Raw genomic sequence first — 12630 nt, 5'->3', positions numbered from 1 at the left:
CCTAAGCTTAAAATGTAAACCCCTATGTTTTAAAGTTAAACCACTAAGGTTTAAATTTAAACCACTTACCTACAACTTTAAACCACAATAAAAAAGGCATCAATTTTTGAACCACAACTCTAAATGGAATCAAATTTTGAACCCCTAAGCTAAATGACATCAAATTTTGAACCCCAAGGATAAATATTATAAAATTTTGTTCTAAAATTTATGTATTTTTATCCATTCAGCTCTATTTATAATCCAAGTCTCTTTTACCCTCAATGTTTTAAATTTAAACCACTAAGCTTTAAATTTAAACCACTTGCCTTAAACTTTAAACCCCTAGGCTAAATGGTATCAAATTTTTATCTATTAAGCTCTTCTTATAATCAAACTCTATTTAACCAATTATTTTTAAATTTAAACCACTAAACTTTAATTTTAAAACCCAAACCTTTAAATTTAAACCTAATTTCTTTACTCGTCAAAAATTTTAGACCAGAAGTTGTTAGTGGCAAAAAAAAAAAAAAAATTATATATTTAATTTTTAGGTGTTACTGTGCGCCGCGACGCTTATTAAGTAGAGCCGCGGCGCCCAGTGACAAATAATTGCTATTTTTTGTTTCATTCTGAGCGCCGCGGCTCTAATGTCTAAAGGTTCTGTGCGCCGCGGCGGGGAAAATGTCATTTGCCTACACGCTTTATAATCCAAGTATCTTTAAACAACAAAGTTTTAAATTTAAACTGTTAAGCTTTAAATTTAAACTACTTGCCTAAGAATTTAAACCACTAAGCTTTAAATTTAAACCACTTTCATAAAACTTTAAACCACAATGCAAATGGCGTCAAATTTTGAACCACATGGCTAAATTGAATCAAATTTTGAACCACAAGGCTAAATGGTATCAAATTTTTATCCATTAAGCTCTATTTATAATCCAACTTTATTTAACCAACTATGTTTTAAATTTAAACCCCTAAGCTTAAAATTTAAACCCCTATGTTTTAAATTTAAACACCTTGCCTAGAAATTTAAATCGCAAGCCTTAAATAAATAAGATTAACTGATAAATTTGTCATAATTTAAAGATGATAATCTATCATCTTTTATAACCTTTTTTTGTCAAATTCATCTCTCACTAATATCAATTCCTATTTTTCATAAATTAAATAGATAATAATATAATAAAAAACAAATGTACTTTAATAAATGTATAAACATTCTTATCCACAAGTCCACAACGCAACAAATATGTATAACGTTGCATCTTTATAGTCTTTAGACTGCAACAGATAACAACAGTTCATGCTTTCATGCATAATGCACTGTACTCAAGGACAATAATCAATCTCAATGATCATGATATGTATGCAATTCACAACTCAATGTTATCCTTATTTTAGAATTGGTTGGCTTTTACAATTCTTTCTATTATGCCCCAATATTCCGCAATTTCCACACTTGACTGTTCGAACATGCTTGGGAATTCTCCTGTTGATGGAATTCTTTTTTTCTTGGGACGTCCTTGTTTTACTTTGAATTTTGGAGCTTTCATGCTATCTCCTATAATTTCATCTGGGACACTCCAATCATCTTTATCTGGAAGAGGATTAATTGATCCTGCATATGTCTCTTTCAAAACAGAATTTTTATACCAATTTGAGCAAAATTTGTACTTGTCCAAGTACTTGCTTTCAATTGTTGCAATGGCATGTGCACATGGAATTCCCTCTTGTTGAAATTCATTACATGTGCACATATGTTGTTCCAAGTCGACAACAAACACTCGATCACCATATTTGACACTAGATTTCATTGCATCAATTGCATCTACCTGTGAAACAATACAATTATTAAGCAATAAATTTAAAATCCAAACAAAAAGAAAATAAATGTAACTTTAATAACATACCTTCATTCGAAATGCCACATCAAGTTTGATCTCCATTTCATCATTTGCCCATTTTGTCACCTCAACAAATTGGTTAATTGCTGCTTCTTTTCTTGTTGAAAACCATCTTTGAAGCATCTCTCTTATAGCTTCTATTAACGACGTTATAGGAAATTCTCTCGCATGCACAATTGCTGCATTTATAGATTCGGAAATGTTACTTGTAAGAATGTTATACCTCTTCGTTGGAAAGAATGGCCGAGCCCATTTTTCTGGTTTTGCTTCCAAAAGATAAGTGGTCATTTCAGGGCTAATTTTCTGTAATTCAGCCATGGCAGAATAATATTCTTGAGCTGAGTACGCTCTTGAAGCAGTTTCAAATATGGCATGCACATGTAATCCCCTAAACTTAGTCCTTAGATTTTGCTTCAAATGATAAAGACAAACTCCATGATATACACCAGGATACACTTGTTCAACTGCATTTTTGATGCTTTTATGCCTGTCAGATACTATGCACAAGTTTTCTCGTTCTCCTATTGCTTCTTTTAGTCTTGTAAAGAACCATATCCATGCATTGTCATTTTCTGAATCCCCAATTCCAAAGGCGAGCGGAAAAATTTGATTGTTTCCATCTTTAACACAAGCTGCATACAGTGTACCTCCACATTTCGTCTTTAAAAATGTTCCATCTACCACTATAACTGGTCTACATTGCTTCCATCCATGTAATGAAGCCCCAAAAGCAATAAACATGTATTTAAACCTGTAAAATTTAAATAAAAAAACAACCAATTCCTAGAGATGTAAGATATGGATTGTAATCAGTAAAGCCTTTAATATAGGAATGCAAATCATAAATATTATTCATACTTGTTTTCTTCATCTTTACATACTCTTGTGATAGGTCCTGGGTTGGCCAACTATAGCATATACAAATATGAAGGAAACAATGCATAACTTTCCTCATTTGACCCTCTAACATCATCAGCTGCAAGTGTTTTTGCTCTCCAAGCTTTATTGTATGTTACACCTACCCCATGTTCATCTCTCATGTCTCTTATTATTTTCCTTGGTCGATAGGTTGATCCTGGATCACGAAACTTCTCTTTGAAGTAACTACTGATGATTTTTGCACTTGCTTGTCTATTTTCAAAATTTCTGTGATTTAAGGAGCATGTGTGGTGTTTATGGTATTTGATAACTCGAAAGTAGTCTGATACTTTTGAGCTTCTTGCACGTACATACCAGCCACAATTCTCATCTATGCATTTTGCCCAAAATGCTTCTGAACATGATTTTTGAATTCTGTACTGAAAGTGTTTCTTGATGGCTATTTTCGCAAGTGTATGTTTTAGATCAGTCTTATTCTTGAAAACATAATTGAGTCTTATGTCTTCAATCTCCATATTCGACAACACATGGAGAGGTGATTGAGCTTCTTGCCCATGTTCTGTAAATTTGTTGGATTCTTGTGTTGAGGCGCTCTTCATCTTGCTAGTGCTTGCAGTATTTGTATTGGGGTCTGTGAGAGTCAAACTTTGACTTGTTGCATTGCTTGCTAAAGCAGATGGAATGCTAGCTTCTCTTGGCAAAGAAATGGTTTGATTTCTCTGTTCTACTTCAACGATGAGAGGACATTTTTTCAACTCTTCCACAGTCTTGTTCAAGTTTAGATAAATTTGTAAATTCTCATCACTTTCTATCTTCATTCCTTTGCTTGTATCCATATTTGCATCAAAAATCAAGTTTGTTGAAATCAATCTTTCATTCAATCTGAGCTCTTTGTATATCTTGTTTACCAATTCCTCATACTTGATATCCTTTTCCACCATCAATATTTTCACTTCATGATCAATGTATTTTTTGTTTGCATTCCATCTTCCGTTAAAAACTACAAATAACATTATCTTATCCATTCCCTGCAATAAAAAATAACACAACCATGAGAGCTTATTGCTTTATCTTGGATAGAAATTAAAAAAAAAAATCAATTTAATATAGTTTTTGCCTTAACTTCACTCATCTCAAGGCAAACACAATTTTTGCAAAACTAAGTGTCAATAATATTTGTGACTCAATAAGAAGAATCAAAGTAATGCAAAAGATGTTTTATCGTGAAGATGAAGATAATAATGTTATTTTACAACAAAATTTAAACCTCAAACATTCAATCTAAAAATTTAAACTAATACTTTCATAATTTACAACATTGTTCTTAAAATTATGATTCAATGTGCTGAACAACAAAGACATATTTTTTAGGATGCTGGAAATAATTTTGGCAAGAGAAATGGATCTCAAAAAGAAAATGCCAGAAATAAGACAAGTTGAAGAAGTGCTAAAGCAAAGGCTGGTCTCATCAGAATAACAAGTATACTGCATGGGAGATGAAATAGAAGATGTTCGGGAAAAATTGTTTGTGGTGGATAATATGGCTGTGGTTTTAGTGGGAATTTCAAAAGAGCTGTTGGGTCAATTGCAGACACTCCAGGTAAGTTTAAAAAGTTCACCTACTCGGCTGAGATCAAAGCTGGAAAGCAGTAATGCAAAATTTAATGACTTGCTTGTTACATAGACAAACAAACTAAAATCCAATTTGAGAGATGCTGAAGATAAAATAATTCTTGCCAATTCAAAAGCCTTTTACTTTGGGGTGATAAGGTCAGATTGCTTGATAAAGAGCTGAAAGAATCTGAGTTTTTGCTGCTGAATGCAAAGTATTCTGCAGATTGGAGTCAGGAAGAGCTTAATGCTCTATGTTGCATAATCAATGAAGTACCATCTTGCACTTCTATAAGACCAAGAAAATGAATAGCAAAAAGTATATATATTGTGTTATTGGGAAACAAAGAAAATCGCTAAAACTCACTTACTCATGACATATCCATAAAAGGAATTAAGAATGCACTTTCGAGAGAGTTGTAAAGAATCATATAATAGTTTTTAGTTACCATTTTTATTACATATAATAAAAATAGTTCATGATCTTCCAAAAGTAAATAGATGTTATTCTTTGCATAAGATTTTTTGTAATGTGATAGATCTTTCTTAGGTAATAACAATTATATCTTAGTTTCCAAATCCAATAATGAAATTTCTCAAGAACAACTTTATTAATAACAGTGAAAGATTTACAAATGAGCATATGAGAGGCTTAAACTCTCGTACCACAGCCTTTTCAAGAGGGCTGATATCTCCACCAAAGTTTAAATTATAAATCAAGTATATTTAAACCCTTACTTTTGAAATTTAAACCATTAAGCTTTACATTTAAACCACAAGACTTAAAATTTTAACTACTTTCCTTAAAATTTAATCCGCAAGTCTTAAATATCTTAAAATATGAACAACTAAACTTAAATGGCATCAAAATTTAATCCACAAGGTTTAAGTTTTATTCATTTAGGCTTAAATTATAAACATACTCTATTTTAATCTATATAATGTAATGTATGAATCTAATATAAATTTTTTATAATTTTAAACCAAATGTCTTAAAACTTAAACCACTATTTATAAATCTGAACCACAAGGCTTAAATGACATCATATTTAAACTACAATTTATAAATTTTTATTCATTTAAGCTTAAATTATAAACCAACTATCTTTAAACCCATAAGTTTGAAATTTAATCCACTAAGCTTTAAATTTAAACCACAATGCTTAAAATTTAAACCACTTGCTTTAAAATTTAAACCGCAAGCCTTAAATGGCTTAGATCAAATGTTTCATGGCATTTTGTTTGGTAAATTGTAGACACCCCAGCTAAGTTCGAAAAGTTCAGCTACTTGGCTAAAATCAAAGCTTGAAGGTTCCAAGGAAGAATTGAAGGCTAAAGAAAATTATTTGAGCAAGCTGGAAAAGGAGCGATGCAAAATTTAATGACTTGCTTGTTGCATAGACAAACATACTAAAATCAAAATTGAGAAATGCTGAAGATAAAATAATTCTTGCCAATTCAAAACCCTTTACTTTGGGTGATAAGGTTAGATTGCTTGTTCACCTACAATGTGCAATAACATATGCCAAAGCTAGTCAAGACAAACAAATCCTTCTGTATTCTACAATAGCTGAGCAGTGAGGGCAGAGAAGCCAGACAAAGGAGTTTTCATTGGAGGGGCGGGAGATTCTACCACTGGAGCATTTCTGTGAGAAGTGTCGGAAGGCATTGAAGAATCAAGAAAGTAAAAGAATCAAGGGAAAGCTGAAGAAGAGGATTAATGTTTTTGGCTCATAGCATTTAAAGAATAGAAAGTGTTTGATAAAAGCTCTGATCAAGTAATGGATTGAGCTTCTGAGCTTTGTATAATATCTTTATCCAAACCCAGCCAAATGTAAACAGAACAAGCTCAGAATAATACACCAAAACAATTTTTTAACAGCTTTATCCAAACACAGTTGTTCATTTATGTAAACAGTTATATAAAAACAAACTCTAAATTAATTTAACAGAACCTTAGTATAATATCTAACATAATCATGCCAATCAACGAAAGCTTTCATTGAGTTCAAGCTACAAACCTTCAACTTTAATGTCAGAATAAAATCTAATTCTTTGTTCAAGTTGGCAACAGTTGTTTGTTTTCTTAGATCAAGGCTTGCTCTATCAAGTACAAACCTACAGAAAATATAAAATCAATTAAACCAACAATTTTGGACAAATAGGTACAAGAATAATGATCCCAGAAATGGCCAGCACACATGTCAAACATCAGACAAGTTTAAGAATTTATTCCAGTATATTTAATTCCAAATCAAAGAGCCAAATGTAGCATTAAAATAAAACACATATAAATCCGAAAATCATATAAACAAAGATCAACAAACTCTTTTTTATACCAGAATTTATAGTTTACATAGAGGCATTTTATCAACAAACTCCTAGCACTATAAATTTGTGAAAATGAAGAAAAACTCTCCATGATAATAATAATGATCTCAATGGCAGATTTTTTGCAATATCATAGTCACAGTTCTATTGAGTAATTTTAACAAACACTTAGAAGGAATTTTAACTTATGTATAATATGGAATATTCAATTTCATTTAACTTCACTAAATTTTTATACACACATGAATGTTAATTTATATGTATGATTGTACAGTTCAAAAAATTTTAAAAAAAATAAAAATTGTGAAAGGAGGAAGAGAGAATATTAGTCTCAAGAAAGGAGGAAGAACTCACCAAGCAGATTGGAAATCGCTGTGCAGAGGAACAGAAGAAGAAATTTGATGAACAACAGTGCAGTGAAGAGGAAATCGCTGGTGGTGGAGAAATTGTTCAATCGAAGAGGAAGCTATAACTATAAAACCGGTATGGGTATGAGTAAGGGTAATATAGGAATCAGAGCTTTAAAAGTGGGTATATTTAGTTAAGATATTAATGCTGGATATATTTAGTTAAGTATGCCCAAAAACGGGTAATATGAAAAAGACCCGGATATTTATGATGATTTAAAGATTCTGCCATATCAATTAGGAACTGCTATTATGGATACTATGGTAAAAATATAATTTTCTTTTATTGTTTGCTTAATGAGATTAGTTTGGTTTAAGTAATTATATGGTACCTTGTTCAATTTTTCAGTTGCGCTCTATGAACAATGCTTTCAAGGATTCTATAGTAAAAGATTATGGGCCCCATTGGCGGTTTGTTGATTTCAACATTGTTGAAGCTGCAGAGCACCAGAGGTTTATTGGAGAGTATGATAGTACTCTTTATGTGATGAAGAACATGCTTGGGGTATACGCGGATGGTGTTTTTTCCTCTAAAGTACGAACTGTTATAATTTTTGTATGTTATAAGCATGTTTCTAGATATAATGTCTAATGAAGAAATGTGTTTCATGAATTGTTTTCAAATTTCTAGGTGCCAGAATTGGTGTAGAGACTTTATATCAGTTCTCTTATTTTGAGATCGAAAGTGAAAAAGGTCAGACATGCTATTATGGAGAAAGCGGGTGCCTCTATCTAAATGAAGGGCTTAGTTTTTTCAATGTTTGCTTTTTGGGATATGTTTAAGACATGTTTTTTTGGTTAGATGATGGGTTAACATGTGAAGGTTGTATTTAGTTTTTGGAGTTTTTGCTTACATTTGGATGCTAGTTCAACTTCTCATTTTGTTTTGTTCCATCCCAATTGTTGTATTGGAGCAATGATGACCCTTTATACTTGAGAGGTTACAGATGGTGTAACGCCCCTATTTCCCTAAGAAGGCTTAGTGCCTTGATTAGGGGACCATGATGGTAATAATAGATTTAATTGCATTATTATGTGAAAATATGCATAATTATATGAATCATGTAAGTTATATTATAATATGAATGAATTTGCATGTTTAGGTGTATTAAGCATGCATGTGAGCCCATTTCTTATTAGAATGACATTTTTGTAAATTTGGTCTGTTGATGGCATATTTGAATATATATGTATTATATGATTGAGACTACATTATTATGTAGATATATTTGGGTTATTCGGCACGGAGCGATCCTAGGGAGCAAGTTAGTGATATAGTCATAACGGGGTCAAATACCCAGCTTGGGGCGAGCCTAGGAGTATTTTGGTAATTTAGTGCATTACTGAGATTTATCGAATAATGCGAACATTATTTAGTGATTATCCAAGAATATTGAAGGTAATGAGAATTATGAGGCGTTAATTATGATTAGTGGGAAATGTGTGGTAAAAGATGACCTTGCCCTTAGTGGGCTTTGAGAGGAAAGTTTGGACCTAAGGGCACTGTGATCTTTTATGCCCTTAGATTTAGTCACTAGTGCTTCAGGGGGAGGAAACAGAACACTAAGAAACACTCATCTTTCACCACATTTTCTCTCTCTCTCTCTCTCTCATACCTTTGGGGAGTTTGATCTTTTTTAAGGAGGAATGCTTGGAATTGAAGGGAGTTGAAGTTGGGATTGGAGTAGGGGGCAGCTTAGGGTCGTGATTCTCCATTGAGGTAAGGTCTTGCTTTGGTTTTTGGTGGATTCCTGATGTGGTTTAAGTTTTAGAAAAGTTTTAAACTAATGGTTGGGTTTTGACTTGGGTTAAGGAGTTGGCTTGGTTTTTGGGTGTATAAGTTGTTTAGAATGGTTGAGAATGTTTGTGGGGGTATAATTCTAGTTTTGGTTGGAGCTGTGGTGAGTTTACATGGTTTTTGATTCAGAGAAAATGGTGGGGAAAACCCAGATTTTTTGGGTTCGCGCAAGGGCGCTATTTTTGCGAGTCGAGGTGCTGGGGTGGTCCAGGGCAAGGTGGCCTTGGCTGGGTGCCGCGGCGCTAGGCCATTTTCAGGGACCTTAGTTTTGCAATTTTAGGGCATAGGCCCAGGGGCTCGGGGGATGATTTCACCACCCCGTGTGGGGAAATTGGAGGTCCCGAGAGCACGGGATTAGTCCCGGGGTTCAATTATGGAGTCGAATAGTAATGAGAACGTTATTTGTGGATTATGACTAGGTTATCGCTAGGCTCGGGAGAAGATCGTTCTCGGGAGTCATGCTTGTTTGCCTATTTTCTTGATATGTGATGTAAGAAAATTGTACCCAATACATGATGTATGTGATTAGGGCATGGCCCGGTTGTTAGATATAGTTATGATTAAGGCTCAGGCCCTTGTAAATGTGCATGATTATGATTATGCCTGTGATTGTTTGATTAAGCATGCTCGAATGCTGTGTATCTGGATAATTGTTAAATGGTGTATGCTTATTCGCATTATATAATCGAAAAACATTGACTTATAAGTCAAGGGAAACAGTAGCGCGCTGAGTGCAGGTCGAAAGCATTGACTTATGAGTCAAGGACGACAATAGCACGCTGAGCGCAGGTCGTTATGGTTAGGCCTAACCAAGAGCGTGACATATGCTTGTCCGACCCTGTGGTCGTTGGAAAATTAAAGCGCCAGGTATGCTAGGCCAGCTCCAAGAATGGTTATAGAGAAGATAGGGCAATGGACCCTGGGGTGACTCCATGGTCCCATATCTTAGGGAGCTATGCCACAGAATGACTTATTAGTCAGCTATTTAGGGCAACTGACCCCCATATGATGCTATAGACATTTATCTTAATAGAATGCATGCATGAGTAGAGTTATTACTGCTAGACATGCTTATTATGATTCTGTAATATGTTATTAACTGCTTATGAGCATGTTTAAGTTTTCTTGTTGTGTTTTGGCTCGCGGGTGCTATGTGGTGCAGGTAAGGGGAAAGGGAAGCTGGACCAGCCATGAATTGGAGAGCTTCGGTGGCGACGTGTACATATGCGGCTACTCGACCACCACAGCCGGGGTCTTTGGAGAGGAATTAGGGCAAACCCCATTTTGTTGCTTAGGTCGGCTGTTTGTAACTTTTGAGTTGTAATTACCCTTTTGGAACTGTAAACGACTTTGTAAATGTTTATTTTGGGATCCCATGTACTAACTTAACGTTTTAATGAAATGACTATTCTTTTTGTCCAAAATTTTGAACCCTAAGCCGTTAATCATGTTTAGTTGCACGTTTATGGCCAAATGACTCGATTAACGAGTCTAACACTATTTAAAATACACAGAGTAACGGTCTTGGCTATCCAGGGCGTTACAAATTGGTATCAGAGCGTTCCAAGGTTAAGGGTTCCTGAAGACAGACTGGGCATGTACACTCACCACTAAAGAGAAGCCCGACTCAAGGTTTGGTAACTATTTATGTGGTTATGTGTTTAACTGCTTAGATAGGATATAAATGCCTTATATACCTGCCTTATCAAGGAGTATGAGATATTCTGATAGGGCCTGGCCCTTGACTGCTGTATGATTTATAAAGACATTCTTATTAGCACTGATGTTGCTTGTGAACGCAAAGGAAACACTTATTAGCGCTGTTATATGCATATGTAGGCCAGGAAATGCTTATTAGCATTGTTAATACTGGTAAATGTTAAAGAAATTCTTATTAGCATCGCTATTTGTCTATAAATGCCAGAAAATGCTCATTAGCATTTTTATTTGGTTATGAATGTCAAGAAGTGCTTATTAGCACCGTATTTGAGTATGAATATGAACTGACATAATTATTAGCATGATTGTTGAGTGTGAATGTTTGTTTGATTCGGTCTTGGACCGTAAGGTGACAAGAGGTATAATTATTACTACCTAATTGGCCGAATTGATTACTGTAGCAAGGTACAAGCTTGGAAGTATGCTTCTAGGGCAGTTAGATCTGCAAGTCGGCCAAGGAATTCAGGCCGAGAATGATAATCAGGGTCAGACCCCTCTGCCAGCGCCTGAAAACTGGCAGCAAGTGATTGTTGATATTCAAGCCAGGTTACAAAGGCAGGAAGAAGAGATCCGCCTCTTGAGACAACAACAAGTTCCTACAGAAACATTCAGCCAAAGGTGCCACCTGCTCATGAGCATTGGCCGTCTTCAACCCGTATTTTTCTCATGAAAATCTTCATCCTGGAATGGAGGGTGAAAAAAATATGGTTGAGATATTTTTAGAAGTACTCATGCTTTCCCTTATGTTTGGTGGTATTTGGGTTCATAAAACTTACCACCTCTTCGTGCTAGGTTGTTAATATAGTGGAGTACGTCTTCAATGTGTCTTTTGTACTATTAATATTGTCGATTAGATTTTTCTGCACTCTATATAATGCAGTAAGCACATCTGACACCATTTTCCATTTAACCTAATAAAGGTTAAAGTGTCAAAAAACTATGCTAGAAAGAAAAAAGACATGGACAATGGTTGTTTCAATTATTTCGTTGAATAAACAAAGAGGTTAGTTGGACCTATATGTTTTCTCCGTTTGCAGAGTTGTTGTATGATTTGTCCTTGGTGCGCTGGACTTGTCCCTGTTTCAGTTCCTGGGATGACAACTATTAATGTGGTTATTTATCCTTTCCTAAAAAAAATTGACCACTACATTTGAGGAGTAGAACACATACTTGTTCATCTGTGTTTTCGCACAAGAATATGGTTCGATATTGATTGTATGGCAACGTAGAACCCTTTTCGAAATATTTTTTGGCAGGCTTTCCACTCAAGCACCAACCGTTTGAAATTAGTATGATTTTTCCCTTCATTAGCATAGATTTTGGAGGTGGCATAGGAATATTTCTTTGTGGAATGCTGAAACTTTGCATTGTTATTCTTTCAGCTAAGTACCATTCTCCTCCATGAGGGCCAACTAGTAAGATTCTACTCCTATTTGCCTCTTCTGATAATTTGACATATCCTAGTTGCATTTTCCTCTATGCCCATGGAAACCATTGCACCTGAGTCAATATGAATATTGAGTATAAATTACACTTCACCAGACATACTTGGTCAGTGCCAATAATTTAGTGCTACTTACTTGAGATACTTAGTTTTCATGAAGTTGTATTTGAAATAAATATGTAATGATTGAAATACCATTTTTGCTTACATCTTTGAATGTGAGATGATCTAGTTTTCCCTTGTAGTATTCTTGGAGGGTTGAGTGTTCCATGGTTGGGGAGGGCAGTTTATCCACAACATGGCTCTTGGAAATACATTTGATATAATGTATTGTGATGTAACACGCATACAAGGTAAGTACTCCATACCTCATACCTGTAATTCAGTAGAAGTTGTTTAAAATCAATACTTTGAATTATGAATGAAGAAGACTTTAAGTGTGTCTTTATATTACCTCCCACGCTTTCCCAAGTCCACCTATGGACCGTGTGTAATGTCTACATAGGTCATCCATATGCTCATAACAGTAAGCTAAGCCACCTGCCCCCAATT

At 34.5% G+C, this 12630-nt stretch overlaps 1 protein-coding gene across 1 annotated transcript; it reads right to left on the bottom strand.

Moving 5' to 3' along the window:
* Nucleotides 1-1206: 1206 nt before the first annotated feature.
* On the bottom strand, nt 1207-3900 carry LOC133805844 (uncharacterized). The gene is made up of 5 exons (XM_062243994.1): nt 3886-3900; nt 2811-3796; nt 1896-2640; nt 1518-1817; nt 1207-1266 (listed from the first exon to the last, which is right to left on the bottom strand). The coding sequence occupies exons 1-5, from the start codon at nt 3898-3900 to the stop codon at nt 1207-1209; spliced, it is 2106 nt and encodes a 701-aa protein (XP_062099978.1).
* Nucleotides 3901-12630: the final 8730 nt, after the last annotated feature.

Source organism: Humulus lupulus, chromosome X, assembly GCF_963169125.1.
Source record: "Humulus lupulus chromosome X, drHumLupu1.1, whole genome shotgun sequence".
Lineage (NCBI taxonomy): Eukaryota > Viridiplantae > Streptophyta > Magnoliopsida > Rosales > Cannabaceae > Humulus > Humulus lupulus.
The sequence above is the reverse complement of the archived record's forward strand: the minus strand, read 5'-3'. Positions and strand labels throughout refer to the sequence as shown.

Coding starts and splice junctions, on each gene's coding strand:
- LOC133805844 (XM_062243994.1), bottom strand. Junction 1,818..1,895: donor ATGTGGCATTTCGAATGAAG/GTATGTTATTAA, acceptor ATTGTTTCACAG/GTAGATGCAATTGATGCAAT. Junction 1,267..1,517: donor TGAAAGCTCCAAAATTCAAA/GTAAAACAAGGA, acceptor TATCTGTTGCAG/TCTAAAGACTATAAAGATGC.